Source organism: Porites lutea, chromosome 1 (genome assembly GCF_958299795.1).
Source record: "Porites lutea chromosome 1, jaPorLute2.1, whole genome shotgun sequence".
Lineage (NCBI taxonomy): Eukaryota > Metazoa > Cnidaria > Anthozoa > Scleractinia > Poritidae > Porites > Porites lutea.
In genome coordinates, this window is record NC_133201.1 from 31,594,912 (window position 1) to 31,614,200 (window position 19,289).

The 19,289-nt window shown below is 38.4% G+C and overlaps 1 protein-coding gene across 1 annotated transcript; it reads left to right on the plus strand.

Annotated features, from left to right (window-relative positions):
- The first annotated feature begins 557 nt into the window (after positions 1 to 557).
- On the plus strand, positions 558 to 14,777 carry LOC140928026 (uncharacterized). Its single transcript, XM_073377747.1, has 5 exons — positions 558 to 1,215; positions 5,717 to 6,217; positions 6,711 to 7,000; positions 12,465 to 12,912; positions 14,119 to 14,777. The coding sequence occupies exons 1-5, from the start codon at positions 558 to 560 to the stop codon at positions 14,466 to 14,468; spliced, it is 2,247 nt and encodes a 748-aa protein (XP_073233848.1). The 3' UTR covers positions 14,469 to 14,777.
- The last annotated feature ends 4,512 nt before the right edge of the window (positions 14,778 to 19,289 follow it).

The window sequence follows — 19,289 nt, forward strand, 5'->3', positions numbered from 1 at the left end:
GTGAAAATGTTAGGTTAATAGACAGTATAATAACTTACGCTGAAAGCCAGAACATCCCTGGCATTTTACTTTTTATAGATTTTGAGAAAGCCTTCGATACTTTGGAATGGAACTTTATTGAAAAAACTCTCCGCTATTATAACTTTGGTGACTCCTTGATTACCTGGGTTAAATTATTCTATAATGATATAAGCAGCTGCATTCAAAATAACGGTTGGTCTTCCGCCTTTTTCAATCTTACTAGAGGTGTCAGACAAGGTTGTCCTTTATCCCCGTATTTATTCATTTTATGTGTTGAAATACTAGGAAATGCCATAAGAAACCACGATCAAATCAAAGGCAATTGTGTTTTAGGCACAGAATGTAAACTAAGTCAATACGCAGATGATACAACCTTGATCCTAGATGGCTCAGACAACTCAGTTCACCAGTCTTTTAGTCTTTTAGATTCTTTCGCAACTATCTCTGGCTTACGAATCAATTACGAAAAAACAGAGGCTCTTTGGATTGGCTCTTCACGTTTGCAAAGAAGAGTAATCCCGGGTTTTCAACATATTATGTGGCCTGTTAATAAAGTTAAAGCCTTAGGGGTCTGGTTCTCTACAACTAAAGGCGAATCTCTAACACTGAACTATGAAGAAAAAAAGGAAAAGATTTGTAGGTTAGTTGATATTTGGCAATTCAGAAGATTAACCCTTCTTGGGAAAATAACGGTCATTAAGAGTTTGCTTGCTTCGCAGCTAGTTTACATCTTGTCCCCTCTACCTTCGGCGCATCATGAACTTAAAGAAATAAAAGATGTTTTCTTTAAGTTCCTATGGGATGGCAAACAAGATAAGGTCAAAAGAACAGAAATAATCAATGACTTTGCCGAAGGTGGCCTCAAAATGCTAGATTTACAAAGTTTCAATCGTGCTCTTAAAGCGAAATGGATTCAACGATATCTAGATCCTCATAACAGAGGAAAATGGAAGCTGTTTGTAGAGTTCTCCCTAATAAGTCACGACATTAACCTTCTTTTGCAAGGTAACCTTAATTCGGATGATGTTGCCTCCCTGGGAATAGAAGACCCCTTTACTAAAGAACTTATTGAAACGTGGTCACTTCTGAATTTTAAAAAACAACTTTCCAACTTCGGCGAAACACCAATTTGGTACAACTCTCTTATACGTATTGACAACAAGCCTATCCACTATCGTAACTGGTCCACGGCAGGTATTTATTTCGTAAATGACCTTTTGGAAGAGGATTCACAATTTTTAACGTTTGATACTTTCAGGGAAAAGTTTGCGATAAAAGCTCACTTTCTACAGTACCACGGAGTGATATGTGCCATCTCGAATATAAAACGTAAAAACCATTGTCCACAAATGAACGGTGCTAAAACCGACACCAGAAGCCTATTATCCTCTGAAGCTTTCTGTAAATTAGCTTACAAATCTTTTCTAACTCAAACCGCCTCTATCCCTTGTAAAAGTCAGGAAAAATGGCTGACAGACTGCAACTTTTGTGACTTTGACACGATTGATTGGGGTAATTCATATACCCTTGCTTTCCTATGTACCAACGAATCTAAATTACGTGTATTTCAATTTAAACTTCTGCATAGAAAATTGGCAACGAACTATTTCCTTTTTAAAATTGGAATCAAATCTAATGATCAATGCAGTTTCTGTAAAGAAAGCTCGGTCTTCTTATATCTTGTGAAAAAGAATTATACGATGACGATTCAACAGGCAAAATACTTAAGGTCAGAGACCATTGTCACTTTACTGGAAAGTATCGTGGTGCAGCACATAACTTTGGCCACCTTCAATGTCGCAAGCCAATGATTCTAGTCCAGTCATATTTCACAGTCTTCAGGGTTATGACTAACATTTGTTTATCAAACGACTTGCCAAACTCAAAGGTGGATTGACATGTAATCCAACAACTGCCCGGGGGGGGGGGGGGGGGGGGGGTACTCGGGAACTCAAGTGACGGGGATGATCGAATGGAGCCAAAAGCTAAGACCCAAAAAGATCCCTAGGGCTTCCAGCAAAACCCCCAAAAATCTCTGGACCAAAAATTGACCCCCAAAAAATCCCATGCCGATTCTGTGACCCTTAAAAGTTCCAGAAAGGGGTAATGCTATAACACAAAGAAAAACATTGGAAATTGAACACTCGTACGTGTTTATTTATCCATCATACCATCTGAATATATCCTTTCCTTCATCTGCTTCTTTTTAATACCTCTAAAAAATCCCTACTGAAATTAAGCTACCCAAGCCAAATTTTCGTACCCAAAAAAACCCGGAATCGAAAATTTCAACCCCCAAAAAATCCTTCGATCATCCCCGTCACTTGAAATCCCGAGTACCCCCCCCCCCCCCCCCCCCCGGGAACAACTGAGGAGAACTATATTTCATTTTCAAAAAAATATTAAAGTCGACGAATACAAATCAAGAAAAAATGGTTAAAAATTTTCACTCAATTTTGAAATCCGCTTTATCGACTCTTTCAAGTTTCGGTAAAACATGAAGAACACTTATATTTACATCACTCGTATCCCCTGGAACAAGATTACTGCCTTACGCAACAAAAGAATTTCAAAACCTGTTGCAGCATTGGCAACCGGAGCTGTTTCTGCTTTGGGAGACCTTGGAATAAATAAAATATTAGAAAATGGTATAACTATTTCAAAAAGATTTATTGAAATGCTTCCACTTTTCAAAAATGAGTTTATAAAAGCTCAAATAAACCAAATAAATAAAGCTTATCAAAGCGGTGGAAGATTGGTATTCAAACCAACAAGGAAACAGATTGAGGGAGGATTCTTAAGTACAGTGAAACCTGTATTAAGCGGACACCCTCTATTAAGCGGACAGTAGCCGAAGTCCCCAAATTTATTTCCCTTGTATACTTTTAATGAAACCTTTATTAAGCGGACACCTCTATTAAGCGGACGCGGACACCTAAAAAGTACCTAAAAAGGGTCATTTCTATTGTTGCTAACCTGTATTAAACGGACACTTGTAATTAAATTTCACCACCGGTACCCAACATGCCAGACCCCGGAAATGAGAAAGATTGCCCCGAAATGCCACCCAAAAATTTTTCGATTTTTACATTAAAAAAAAATGACTTGACGAACTTATTTGATTAGTTTCACAGTACAGGATTGTTTTCTATTTCGTTTTGTTTGTATAGGGCTTGTTTCACTCATCTGATTTCTTCAAATGTGAGTTGCAATCCATGTTTATGGTACTATGATCAATTGGTTCACTTTGATAAAGAAATTAATGCACACGTCTATCGTCATAGTCTCTGGGAGTATTGTAAACGCTTTCACTGTTCATTTGAATGGCATTTGACACCTCATATGACGTTATATATCGAAACCTGTATTAGGCGGACACCCTGTATTAAGCGGACACTACAGCATTCCCCGAGGGTGTCCGCTTAATACAGGTTTCACTGTACACTTGCTTTAATTGGAATTCCAATGGCAATTAGTTTGGTATCAAAAATATTTGGAAGTGGACTTCAAGTTGATAGACAGGCTTCAATAAATACAAGAAATTTCTATGTTCCTCAAGCTCCAGTGAAAACAAGAGGTGAGGGTCACTATCCGATTTATCAATCACAGCCTTTTTTTTTGGAAGTTGGGAAAATCCAATAATCCAATAATCTAACTCTCCTTTTACAAACATTTCTCTTGAACTCATCCATTAAATAAATTATATAATGTTAAATATAAAATGGAAGAAACTTATTGCATGGTACATAAGTGGTTATTGCCTTTCAGGGCGCGTCTACTTTTCTATAAAAGTCTTGTTATGCCCCTTTTTGAATATGCTGATCTAGTATGGTACAGCGGCATGCTTTTGTTCATCATGGTATCCCTTGGATGGCAAAAAAGTCTGTTGAGATGGGGCGATATGGAGCAAGTCAATTAATGAGAAATAAAAATTTACAAAAGAAAGCTGTGAATAACGACATCAATGAACTTACTCCACTCATTCAAGGTTCTGTTGGAAAACAAGAACAGCCAGCAACATTTTAGTTTCACAGAATTGCTTCATATATCATTATCATTATTGTTTTAAGTTGTGTTTCCATTAATTAGAGCAATACGGCTACCTTAACGGAAAAATGGTTTGAGAGCTGGCAAAACATTCAGATTAACCTCACATAAATTGCAGCCCAAAGGCAGTGCTTTTGTCTAGAAGAGATTTTTGCAACACATTATCAACGCCGGTCGGTAAAACCAACGTTCGATGTTCATCCCTTATAAAGTTTGTTCTGTGCATATTCCTTTTCGAGGCAGTAGAGCAAGAATAATTTTGAAATCAGCTCTCGGCATAATTTTACATGCCTTGAGTTGCCCACGAGAAGTGTAAGATACAATACCCCCCAAATCAAGAACGAAGCCACGTGAACGGCAAAATAATTTTGTAGCTATAGTGAAAAAACGAACCAGGTGCAAGCACCGTACATTAAAGAGGAAATTTGCACCCCTCTCCTCTTAGTAGAGCGGTCAGGGAAGGAGTATCAGGCTACATACCACCCGTCTAATTCCACAGATCTACGTTTAATGGATGAACACGTGCCGCATATGAAAGATTGCTTATCATTATAAACTTTTTTCGGTATAATAATATTACGTATGAACGCATTAGGTTAATGCTCTATATGCCAACTCGTATGTTTACAAGATTAGTATTGTATCGAAAACCACATAGCCACTCTTACCTACAACAATGATGAATATATGTAATTGCGTTTTGTGCTTAAGAAAACTGAATATTATTCTACCAAGTATGAGTCAATAACAATCAATAAAGTACCATTTACATAAGTATCGTAGAATAGAATGTTTTCCATTTTTGGAAACTAAATTTGTTCACATCATCTGATACAGGTGGCTAGATGAATACCTGACCATTTTTATACATCAGACCTTTACAAAGTCGATGAAGATAAGAATTTCCGCACATTTTGTCCATGCCCTTTTTACCTCCGTAAAATCAAACAAGATTTGTGTTTTGATAAAATGGTTCTTGTGAAAGATATTTTCTCAATGAAAAAAAGGTTAACAAAAGTGCCAAGATTAAGTAAAGTTTATCTGCATTTGCCGTGGACATAAAAAGCTATATCTTTTAACCTCTTGCTGTGCATTTTATATCATGCATGTACAAACATGGGAGGTATCAGCCACTGTAAGAAGAATTATTTGTGGCATAATATGTCAGTATAAATAACAGGAAGGGGAACTCCGTTATGTGCTTTTATTTCATGTGAAGTTCACTTGCGCTATTTACAGAGCAAATAAATATTTGAGAAAAGCGCCTTGGGGGTTTGTCGCTTTAGAATAAAATAACTTATTCTAAAGCACTAAATTCCTATTGGCTTTTCTGAATTTGTACTCATTGTATAAAGAGCGGAATTGGGCTCCAATAGGCCACTTCCGAGTTCCAAAAACCCTCACTTTCAAAACGAGGCTAGATGCACAACCTTTCTTGTGAAAATGAGTTTTACTTACATGAGAATGAAAAATGATTTCCATATCGAAGGCTGCGCACCTACCTCTTTTTGAAACAGAGGCCCGGGGAACTCGGAAATGGCCTATTGGAACACAAACACATAAAGGAGTTTTTCTCTCTGTCCTTTACAGTATGTTGCGGTATTTTATTTCATTAGTGTTTACATCTTCTCCGATCAATAATTTCCAGGTATGAATTCCTTAGCGGTTCTAATCGGTCTGACGCTGTTCAGATATTGTGCCACTGAGTGGCTAGACCTGTCGTACAGTTACGACAGCAAGACCAACTACTTTCCTGGTCACACCAGATTTAAACAGACTTCCTCACAGAACAAAACGGCGCCAGCTGGGTTTTCCTACTACGATATTCTGACCTCAGAGCACGGTGGAACTCACACAGATGCCCCTAAACATTTCTACGAAAAAGGGAAATATATGGACGAAGTTCTGTTGGATGAACTTATAGGTCCAGCAGTTGTTGTGAATATCTCGGCCCAGACTGCTAAGAACCAAGACTATCTGTTGAGCGTAGGTGACCTGGAGGCCTGGGAAGAAAAACACGGCAGGATCCCGGATGGTGCTATCCTCTTCCTTTACTCAGGCCGGGGAAAGGACTGGGCAAATCCAGAGAAGTTTTTGGGCTATGATCCCAAATCAAACAAGACTGGTTACGGTTATCTACATAACCCAGGTAAAGCTTACATAGGAAAGCATCTAACGTTTGTACTATTCCTTATTTTCATGTTACATGGGGATTACAAGGGGTTCACAAGGCTCTCAAAGAGTTCCCATGTAGTGTAAAAGGAAGAGGGAAGTGAAAAGGAGTCGGGGGCGGGGGGGCGATCAGCCGAGGAAGATAAAATGACACCGAAGATGGAGATGAAGGGAGAAGATTGAGGAAGCTACAAAGTATAATAAGAAGGAGGGAGGGGGGGCGTTGGAGAAGAGGAACGGGAAGCTAAGTCGAGAGAGCAGAAACTGTATACATCGTTAATTTGGAATCAATCAATTCTTGAACTTTATTCAAGGTATATTGTGGCGATAAACTGTAACAGGTTCCACTTGGCCTCGTACGGTAATTCTTAGGCAATAGTTTAGAACAATCATACTGGTAGAAACAAAAACACAACTTTCGTTTTTACATTAAGACATATACGAACAATGTATTTCCATTCTTATCTTAGGTTTCAGTGCTGAAGCAGCTGAATGGATCGTGAAGAGTGGAAAAGTTACCGCGGTGGGTGTGGACGTAGTATCGTGGGACAATGGACCGTCGAAAATCTTCAAGGCACATACAATCCTAACAAGTGCTAACATACCCGGATATGAAATGGTTGCCAACCTGGATAAGTTACCCCCCGCGGGAGCTATGGTGTATGGTGCGCCAATTAAGATCAAGAATGGATCAGGAGGCGCTACTAGAGTCTTTGCTGATACTGGGAAACAGAAAAAGTGCGATAAACAGAGAACGAAGGTATCATGCTTAATATGAATTACATTTTTTTTAAAATATAGTTATTAGTTACTCAGCGTAAGCAAGTTTTCTATACCAATAGCGAATGCACTATGTTTTTGGTATATTCCAACATAATTTTTGTAGCGATAAAAACAAACAAACAAACAAACAAACAAATGAATAGGGTAGCTCTATCATCGCGCTTGCTTGGTTGACCGTAAATTTGCTTATTGGAGGGTATGGTCGCTGTAACCAGACTTCCAACAATGCCAGATTTTTAATTGATTTCTGACGACTTAAGTTTTATTCCGTGATACATATGTAAGACTTAAATACTTTGCCAAGAAAAGGTACTAATGATCCGTTTTTGTGTTGTGCACAGACTAGTTAAGATAGAGAGAGTGGAAGTTAATGTTCGTGATTCACCTTCAATAAAACTTCAGTGAGGGTTATATCTTACTCCCAATATTTTCTTTCTTTTACACCTTCTACGTTCTACACTCGATCTCTAACATTCCACAATCTGTCTTAATTATTTTCTTTCCTTTGTCTTCAGTACAACATAATACAATTCTAACGTTTCCATCACATCACGGACACTGTACATAGGTAAAACAAGGCCTCGGGCCTCGACTGTGTACTTTAATCTAATTTTATTACGATACAACCGCAAATGACATTCAGGTGTGAGTATAGACTTTCTCAAAGTCCTTCGCTTCTCACTTCCAGTTCCTGTAGTTGGCCCATCTCCTCATTTCTCGATCTAATTGTTGTTGTTTTTTTTGTTATTGTTTTCGTTTTCTTTTTTTAATGACGTATGCAAACCTTGCAAGGATTCTTACGTACTTGAACTCCACTGAAGGACCAGGCCCGAAACGTCTGGAGACTGAACTCACAAATATCACAAGACAGCACTTTTGTTCATTACACGTTTTTTTTATTAAATATTCCTTTATTTACTTTCTCTTATCGGATTTTTTTTTTCGATATTTGTTTGTTTTGACATACTTTAACAGCTCGCGACGACACACGCGACAGAGACGCAATTAGTTCGCGCCAAAATGACGTCACTTGATGCGAATTTTTTTTTGTTGTTTTTGTTGTTTTGTTGTTTTTTTTTTTTTTCAGGGAAAACAAGTCGAGCTCTAGCTCACTCGCTCGCTTTTGCAGCCGAAAACATAAAAAAATCTACCGCTCGCACCGGCTTCGCGCTCGTGAAAAAAATTGAGATCGACTTCTAGGCAAGTCTGGTGTGAGTGATAAGTTTTTCAATGAACATCATTATATATCCTGCGTAAATTTGAGTTGTTACGTTACGTAAACAATATTTCCCAACAGTGAAAGCAGAAAGAGTTTGAAATGGAAATATAAAGAACAATCACTTTCCGAACACAATGTGTAGGCCTATTGATTTCTACAACGTGTTGTTGGGTTATTTGTTCATTTGTATTTAAACATTTATGCATCAGTCAAATCCAACTGCACCCCCACCCCCGGGCACTGCGGGACATTACCTTCCTTGTCACTCCGGGCAGCCCGGGAGTGGGACCGGGCATTTGCAAATTTTGCGTGGCCCGGGATCGGGCATTTGCCTACCCCGGGGCCACCTCGAGCTTTTGGCACGCACTTGGTTTCCTATCGTAGCTAAAATAACTAAACATGGAGGAATTTACTGGAAATACAACCAGATTAGCAGATTGGCTTATCAAATAGGACGCGAGAAACTTGTAGATTTTTTTCAAGAGGCATGTTTTAGTACTTGAATCGACGTTGTTGTTGTTGTTGTTGTTGTTGTCTTTTTCGAATCGAATTTCTTTTGATCTAGGAAGGGGGTATAAAATGATTTTACACCTACACTACATCTTCACCTCCATCAAAGGAAAACGATGACCCCTTAAACTGTAAATGCAAAAACCTTATCTATCTCATTGAGGTCGAAAAATGGGGCAAAAAGTACATTGGGGAAACCAGGCGCTATCTCCACCAACGCCTTGGGGAGCATCGCCTCTCCATTCGCAACAATGGCCACTTTCCTAATCCTACTCCTGGCTCCGAGCATTTTAATCAAGCCGATGACTCTATCAACGACGTCCTTCCTATTCCCCCTAGAACTAATCCGGTCCGTAGCAACCGTGACTCTGTCAGAAAGGCAAGTGAGGCTCACCTCATTGACAAAGCTATGACTTTAGAACCTCATTGTAAAAACAGACGTGATCAAATGAACTCCCCTCAGTTATATTAGTGACATTTATCATTTTAGTAGCCTATCATTTTCTGTTTGCCATGTATTCAAATCTCGCATATGTAACGTTAATATTTTATCTGTATTCATATTTTTTTCATAGCCCCCGTGTTGGAGGTTTGTGTTGTAAACCGAAATATCGGGCAAATATAATTCACCACTTTATTATTTTTTCTTTCTTTATTTTTTTCTATCACCCTTCCTGCCGTAAGGATCAATTTATTGTTTTCAGTTTAAAATAAGGCACTCAAGATTTTACTGATCCAGGTCTAGTAAAGATAATTGCGGACCCTCTCTGGTTTGTCGTTGTGTCGAGTTGTGGGTTTTCCTTCATAAGTGTAATGATTTTAAAGGGACTGGTGCACGGTAATGCGCATGTGTGAGTGCTGACAGTAGCTGATTGTTTTTAAACCAATCGGAAGCGAGTTAGATGCACACACGTAAATTTACAAAATTCAAACTCATTGTTCGCAACGCGAGAGTATTTCCGGGCATTTGGTTTGGTTTTATATATCCCCATAATTCAAGTTTATTCTTTGCTACTCCTCAGATATATGTTGCAGCCGATAAGAATAAGATTTACGGCCCCTGTCCTGCTTTCAAACAAACATTTACCATCGTGTATTTTTACGAGGTCGTACCCACGCTAACAAAGCAGTCACCGATCATCAAACAAAATTTGTAAACAAGCATTTTAATACTGTTCTCTCAGTTCGCCTTATATAAACCCAAAAATACCTACATATAGCGCCTGACCGGTGACAGAAACACACAACGTATGAGTATAAAGATTATCCTTAATTGAGCATAAATTTTAATTGTTTATCAGCAAATGAACAAATTTATTGGCGTCGCATCGGGTCGGTGTTCCTCAAAACAAATGTTATCGAGTAGAACACATAAAGAAACTAGATTATAAACAGAATATTCAGGCAATAGTTTCTTTTAAAAACATCAATTCTTAGACATATACGATCGTAAAACAAAGATACAAGGAACATTTCAAGAGTACCAGATCGGTGAAGATCGCGGGACCTGTTGCGGTGTAACTGCAGATCAGAGTCAAAAATCAAATCAAAGTTGAACGAACTTGATCATGCCTTTAACCACTTTCCAAGTGTCGTGTATTCTTTTCGTAAGCCACACACTACTCCTAGAACCATACCAGATCGATCGGCTAAGCTCCTCTATCTCCAAAGACTCTTGAGAACGTCCTGTTGCCGGACGGCCACGATGCTCTTCTGAACCTCCATGATCAAAACATTATTTTTTCCGTCTTTTCTGAAAACATAATCAGTCAAACAACACAACCACACGTTAGTCACCACTACCGAAGTATAACTAGGCCAGCCAAAGCGACTAATGTCGGAATAAAACGAAGGATTTTAAATGATTGTACCAGGGGTGCTTACCATTTGACAGAAAATTTCGGAAATTCCGGATGGAAAGTAAATGGTAAGGTCACTTTTCGGAAATTCCAACCGAAAATTGAGGAGTACGTTTTGAGGTAGTCCTTTCATTCCAGTTGGTACGAACCAAACGGAATGTTGCTTACCATTAACCAATTTCTCGGTTCCTTCTCGGTTCCAGACTCACGCTACACAAATTCGCCCTTTTCTTGGATTCAAAGCGTTACGGGTGTGGTATCTCTACGGTAAACTGGTAAATCGCTTACCATTATGCTTTCGACACCCCAACCGGATTTTTCTGTCAAATGGTAAGCACCCCAGTAATAGCGATTTCGAATTTAGTGTTGACCCAACAAATTTATTCTGAAGAGACAAACGGCGTGCATGCGCATAACCGTGATCGCGTCCCTTTAATACTTCTATGATCATGTATGATCAATCTATTATTTGAAGAACTTCCTTTCATATTATCAAACTATTCAGAACAGATAGCTTCAGCCATATCAATACTATAAATTATTTTACTACTTACATGAAGGGGGACCAAATTGTTAGCACAAATATGTTTGGAATGTGTAACCATTTAGGCATGCTTGGGATGTACATCAGGCTATAATAAAGACTTTTCGGCTAATCTTGAGCAGTTTAAGGGTATTCGATCAAAGAAAGAAATAGTCGGAACCAATTTAAAGTAGAAGATGAAAGATCAGGATGAACAGAATTTCTGTGAGTTGTAATTAATTTAACCTTTTTAGAGATAATTCTCATTTTAGCTATAAAGCCAGTCTGTTGAAAAAGGTTTACAAACAGGAGCCAATTTTTATAGGCTCCTAATGCAAACGACTTTCTGGGATCCCGGAGGAGAACAAATATCGCATGTCATTCAACAAGCAAATAATCCTCACGCTAGTAATGTTTAATTTATAGAGCAAATCTCTGAGAACAAAATTTTATTTCTAGGCTATTTCAAGATATAATTGAGTTCACAGAGGAAAAGTGTTAAAACAAATTACATGTTAATTCTCGGACCTAGGAACACATGTCAAGCCAGCTGAATTATTTCAGAATACATGTACACATTTCTCATCTTACCACCTACGAGTTGTGGGTACTAAGAACGGCATCATCAAAGGCAAAGGCAAAGCTCCGGCCTCTCAGCGAAAATTTTCGAAACGACACCGTAGATAGAGAGGCAATTTACAAAAACAGATAGGCTCAATCAACTCTCTTTGTAATCGTTTTGAAATTATGACCCCATATTTCAATGACATAAATTCGCACTAGGCACAATTACGCAAAGCAGTCCTTTTTTTTTTTTTTTTTTTTGCCTACGAACTATTTATACCAAGATAAAAATAACAATGATAAAATACGAATCATGCATGAATTGTTTTGTCGCGGCTTAATAAGAATAGCGCTACTACAAAGGCAGACGTAAACTGAAACGAAAAAATTCACATTAAAAATGCGTAAAGTGGTACTATTAGACTATGCGATCAATGAAAACTGCTACAGTGTGGAATGAGGACGAGGATTTGCTCTCTTTTTTTCTTCCCCACCGCGGGGCATTTGGCAGCTGAAGTTTCCCACCCTACACAAAGAATTTACCATCCAACGCCAAAAATGGGCCAAAAAAATTGTTAATGCCGGGGAGGGGGGTGGGGGGTGGGGGGGTGGTGGGCGCAGCTGGATTTGTCTGATGCGTTATGTTTTATCTTCTACGTTACGTCAACTGCAGCGTTGTGCGAATCTTCTTTCTCCACCGCTTTCCTATGTTTAACAAATAAGATACAAAAATTAGTAATTTTTTCTTCGTTGTTCTTGCGTGAAGGTTAAGTGGCTTGACATGACGTATTCGTTTAGCAACGAGACTTTCTGCTGGCCAGGATTGACGCCTTTCAACATGAAACAAGTGTATTGGCCTAACGTGACAAGAGACGGATTTTACCTTATCATGTATGACTTCCACACCTCTGAAAACTGTGGGACACACATCGAGGCACCAAGAAGCTTGTACAAAGAGAAAAGAAGCACAGGACAGATCCCCTTGGATGACCTCATTGGACCAGCTGTTGTAATAGATATTCGTCAGAAGGCTTTCTCAAACGCGGACTATCAGCTGATGCCGAGTGACATCGAGGACTGGGAAGAAAAACATGGCAAGATCCCGGAGGGCGTGATTCTGTTGGTGTACACGGGGTGGGGAGAATTCTTCTCCGACAATAACAAATATCTAGGAATGCAACCCACTGGAAACGTATCCAATATGCACTTCCCAGGTAAGTGCTAAAGCTTTTTGAGTCCTATGATCTTCAGATCATGCTAGAGAGATAGGTTGTTGATCATCTAATAACATATTATTATTATTATTATTATTATTATTATTATTGTTATTATTTTTATTTTTAATTTGTTCTCTTTGAACTGCAGACGTAATTGATATAACCAGTGATATTCAATTTACACGTTTCGACAAAGCGTGCTCTCCTATTTTGCGAAGCGCTAATCCCAAAGGGAGTGACAAGAGTTGCCTAAGTAGCTACGTTTTCTCCATTTTACATGATTTCTGCAGTCCTTATTACTTCGTCTGCCTTGCATACAAAACAGTTAAAACGTATAGAGCCCTCCAAAACATAATATGCTCGCCAAAGAAAAAGCTTTATTAGAAAAAGCAGCATTTTGACATAAGGTAAACGTCGTGTGGCCTAGTGACTTCTTTTACAGTATGAATATTTTTACATGCAGCTTCCGTTTTGGCTGGTGGAGATCAACACTAGGACTAATAAGAACCAAGCACAACGGAGAAAGTTCAACATTAATTGTGCACCTAACTAAGAACTTATCCACTCCAGTTTTTAGAAGAAGTGTACGGAAACGTTGTGCACACTTATTTACATGAGTCTTCGAACTGTTTTAGGGAAGAAAGTGTTAAAATTGTCACAAATACTTACCTAAAAAAAACACACTTTAAGCTTAAAGCAGAAGTCAGAATATCGAAATGCACACTCCGTAATTATTGGCTGCGTTCAGTAGCCTATAGGTAAACAACATTTTTCGACACTCGACGTTGGTATCAATGTACGGGGTCAAAGCTCATACAGAACCGTTGTACCATTCTCCCCACGACACAGCACAACTAGAGCTGCTCTTAGTAAAAGCAACTAAGCATGAATGCAACTGATGAGGTTCGCGTGGAAAACCAAAATTATTACCAAGGGAGGAACTACGCGCTTCAGTCCAAAACAACCGGGAAAAAAATCTGATTTGCTCCAGAACATAATCTACCCACCAAAGGGAAAAAAAAAATAAAGAAAAAAGAAAAATATTGGAACAAGCAGCATCTTGAGGTAAAAGTCGTGTGGTCTACCTACCCCTTTCTACACTACTAATTCAGCTACTAAAGAAGTTTAAAATGCAAACCCTTTTACAATAGGTACTATGTGTCTGCTGTCTTTCTGCTGAATGACAAGCTTGTTGATCTTCAGGTATCCACCCAGACTCAGCCAAGTGGATGGTGAGTCGAAAGGTAAAAGCAGTTGGTTTGGACACAGCGTCGCTTGACTATGGCCAGTCAAAAGATTTCCAGTCTCGCAAAACCTTATTCAAGGAAAACATCCCTGGATATCTGAACGTTGCTAACATTGACAAGTTACCCTCCAAAGGAGCCACAGTGTTTGCTGTGCCAATGAAAATCACTCATGGCGCTGGAGGACCGCTCAGAATCTTCGCCAAACTTGGAGGGGAGTGTCCCACATCAGGCGGCGGCCGGAGTCTCGCCAGTGGACAATTGTTTCAGATTATAACTCTCCTGCTAGTGCTCAAGTTCCTTATGTAATTGCAAGTTAGATGCAAACAGCATTAGAGATAATTAAAAGAACATTATCTGAATTAGACCGCAATGCAGTCCTTTTTCGCCAAGATTCCTTGCAGGCAATCAAGGACTAACTATGTTTAAAGGAAACAATTGCCGCCTTCTTTTCCAGATTACTTTTCGAGGAATCATACTATCCATCCGTATAAATAGAACTTACTAGTTATTATAATTACAGACTTTTGTCAGTTAGATATGGAGATGTTATGATATGGATCAGTTTACCACACAACTGGAAGGAAATTAATTCATTTAAGGGACGGACCATTAGGAAATTTATGAAGCGGGGGGGGGGGGGGGGGGTGGGGGACGGGCGAAGTACAGAAAAATATATTCGTACAAGGGAAAATTAAATGGAAAAATTCTTGCACGCCAGTTAACACTGAAAAAATATTCATGCTATGACCTAAAAAAAAATCATACAAGGAATCGAAAATTCCCCTCCCCCCCCCCCCCCCCCATAACATTTCTAATGGTCCGTCCCTAAGTTGCATTTAATTAAAAGTAAACTGGAATGTTTTGTTAAACAAAATAAAAATATTATATATAAGTATATTGGTAGTGAATCTTCGTAGTGGAACATAATATGTACAGTAGAAGCCCGGTAACTCGAACTCTGAAGGGAAGCGAAAAACAGTTCGAGTTGCGAGGAATTCGAGTTAACCCGCCGGGTAACTTTCAGTGAACTGATTTTGATCAAGGGAAACGAAATTTAGTTCGAGTTAGCGGGGAATTCGAGTTATCCGAGGTTCTACTGTACGATACTCTTGCTGCTTAACAATACGTTCAATGGCCACATATATTCGATAAGAAGCTTTGTAATGCATTATAGAAATTTAAGGGGACCTCCTTTGAAAAGCTCAGTTGAGTTTCCAGAGATCTCCTGCTGGTAGCATGTTATAAGCGTAATACGAATAAAAGACTGATTGATTAAAATCTTGAAACGTAATAAGTATTTTTATCTTGTGTCGAACAAAACTGATAGAGGCAAGGGCATGCAAATGCCAAGGGTGAGGGCACTGATTGGTCAGTAATGTAACAATTACTCAAGAGGAACGCTGATAACTCAGCTGATGTGGCTTCTTAGGCTCTGTGTTTCTGACGCCAGCTCGACATTCGACACCGCACACTCTGTATTCAACACGAAAATGTTGCACGTCGAAACAGTAAAAGGTAGGACCTCTCTTAAACTAAGTAGCCGTTAAAAAGGTTTGTAACTAAATGAAGACGTCGTTCTATATTTTATTTTTACCAATTGCAATGGAGGTGATAACGTAGGGAGGACGGCGTGCGAAAATGATAAGATATAATGTTATTAAGCCAGAGAGTCATCTCTTTTTTCCCATCGCAATTGCTTGGAAAGGTCAAGAACTCACCGTGACATGTTGATAATTGAATTGCCGTCTCAGAAAAAAACAAAACAAAACAAAACAAACAAACAAACAACAACAACAACAACAGAGTTCTAAAATGAGTTAAAAGTTTCTAATTGGTTTTCAGTTTTTGGTATGTTGGACATTGCATAGATCACGAACGTCACTTTTTATAAAGATTAGATGCAGCACGCCCCAGTGATATTGTGTACATATTATGTATTAGAAACACTTGTGAAGGCATAACCACAACGGTACGACAAACTGGTGAGGGTACATGTTATGTATCATGCAAGGAATGTTTTGGTAACACAGCACAAACGGTCTGTATTTGTATTTGGGTTCTTCATTATTATTTTTTAATTTCTTTATTTTCTTCATTATTATTACTTTGTTGTTTTTATTTACTTTATCTGTCAAATCGAAGCTTCAACATACACTGTACCCTTCCCGGGTATCTGGCACCATTGCCGTCCCGGAGGAAGAGAGTCTTCCGGGGATGAGGAATTTGATCCTCATGCATAGGGGGTGGGGAATTTGAAACATGTCCTCAATTTCATGTGAGATCTCTGTGCTATGAGGCGAGCTTATCGTTCGCCCATTTGCGGAAGCGCTTTTTAAAATAGAAAGGACTTCTGAGGGGAAGGTTTTGGCTTCGTGGGCAATTGGCAGCGGTGTGCAACGGTCTACACAAGCTGTGTTTGGAGGAGGTATTTATTTACTATTATTATTTCTTTTGTTATGATTCTTGCATTGAATATATGGATTGAATACGTTGTGTTTACAATTGCAATACAATCGATACCAGCGATCAAACCTATGCGATGATTTGATATGCCGTTGCAATGAATGTATGTAATGTAGTAATAGAAGTAGGTGGACTGTTCATAGAGCTTATATGTCGCCTGAAACGTGAAGAAGAAATGAAAAAAACAAAACAAAAACAAAAACAAAAAACAAACAAAAAAACTGTGCGTACAGTGTGGTATGATGGAGAGTTTTGCTTGTATTAAATCGTATTTTAAGTTGGTATTGAAAGATTTGTTTGACAACTGAAGGCGTTTCTGCTGTCCTTCTTTCATACATGTCCTTGTGTAACTGGACTATCTTCGCAACTTCTTAAATGTCCCCTGTGTGGGACATTTGATAATCTGAAATGGACCTGTAATCGAAGTGACTAAAAAAATTGTTAATTGCGGATAATTGAACGTAACCCATACAGTTTGCATATTTGTTTGTTTAAAAAAAAAAAAAAAAAAAAAAAAAAAAAAACAACCAAACCGTAAGCACGGTTTATTTCATAGTAGGTATTTTGAGAACGGACCTCTGGCGCCAGGGTAATAATACGGTAGTCGCTCACGATGAAAAATTTAGAAATTCCGTGACCTTTGTCCATGCTGATATAAGGCCGTTCACAGAGGACCAGTAAACAAGTATAAGCCCATGGGGCAAACGACGAGGTGATTGGTTCGGTTTGTTTACGGATGAATTTGTGTTTTTTTCTTTCGACTAAGATTTGACTGAAGGCCCACACAAGAAACGAATCAACGCATGGGATTTCTCTTGACCCTCAACTTAATCTAGCGTACAGGTAGCCCAGTATTCTTCGTTTTCACTATCAAGCAATAAACACGACACAAAAAAATAAAAATAAATTAGAAACCGTCCAGTGGAAGAAGCCAAGAAAATGAACATGAAATATTATAAAAGACTTACATGTAAACAATTTGTCCAAGTCTCAGGTCTTTGTGGCCCACAGTTTCTGAGTTATTTGCCGAAACGTTTCACCTACCGTTGTAGAGCTTATGGAAACGCCGTTGGTGGATAGTTTTGGTCCACCAATATGGCCACCGGAAATCAACAAAAACATCTGGAGTTCACTTTTTCTGTTAAAGCTCTTTCTTTTCATTCGAGAGCTGGCATACGTACGCATAAACACATCTTTTAATACTTGAAATGGTTAAGCCTGCTGAAAATCACGAGGGGAGACGTTTTTCAACGAGAAAACTCGGAAGTTCAAATTGCTGTATTTTCGAAATGAAACATGCTTCGGGGCGGGAAACGTGTACAAAGATTTATTTTTAATTAATTTTCAACCTAGTGTAAATAAGAATTTCCTAAAACCTCGCTATTTTGACTTTGCAATTTAATGACGTCACTTTGAAGACCATTAAATTCCTGATAAAGTTCGGTATATTGACTAATTAAGTTTAACACTTATTTTACTATTTGGCTAGTAGAAAATGTATTTGTCTAGACTGTATTCCCTGCACCTTTAGCTGCCTGTAAAAAAAAACAAAAAAAAACGCATAAACCTGATAACATGAAGTATAAATATGAAAATATAAAAAATATAACTTAACAAAATAATACTAGAATTGTGCCAAATATTAGAAACGTGTTTGTAAAACAAGTCGAGATGAATTCAACATGATTAACAGTTTCTTAACAGCAGCCATCAAGTACAGTGGTCAATATACATTTCGATACAAAATTAACCGAGCATCAATTTTTGCAATATTAAATTGGCTTTTAGATGCATACTATCGCACAAAACCTTGACACCGTTTACGACAGAAATTTGCGGAAAATTGGCTCCCTTTTTTTTATTTTGATCTCAAACTTCAGGCTTTCATTTGAAAAACAAGTGATTTTTGAATCATCGAGTTCTTTTATTATTATTATTATTATTATTATTATTATTATTATTATTATTATTATTATTATTATTATTATTATTATTATTAAGGGGTAACGAGGTAACTAAATTAAATTAACCACCCGTGTTCAAAGAGTGGTGTAATTTCTCGCATGTGTATTGTTAAAGGTGTCGCAAAATACAATGCTCTCCTTACATAGGAGAAACGGTATTCGTTTTCTAGGCCCGCTTTAACGATAACGTTGAGTAGTTCAACCGCTTTTAGAGACGCACACTGAAAACGTTTTCATTAGTATGTCTTCGTGAGTGATCGAGTTCATTCAAGAGCTACTGAGATGTGGAAAGCAAGTTCCTGTAGTGCATTTGATAACTCTGCCCGCCATGTATAGCTAGATGAATAGCCTGCGGGAAAGATCTCCTTTTTGGGGCGAGTCTCGACAAGTCACGCGAGACCGTGACACTCGAAAGGAAATGTGGCTAGAGTGATTTCAAAACAAGGTAAACAAAACAATACATGCTGAGTCATCATCCAGGCGATGGGTAAGCCTCATGGTAGTCTTTGTGTAAATATGGGATACGGCTTATACGGTATCTTTTGGAAGAAAATGAATGGCAAATGCCTAGGGGAAGAGCTGGATTTGCATGCTCGTTGAGCCACATCTGTGAAATTTCCATATGCTTAGAAGTTTGCGAATGTCAAAGATTAGGGCACTGATAGGTCAGTGCATGCTGTTAACTCAGCTGATATGCACT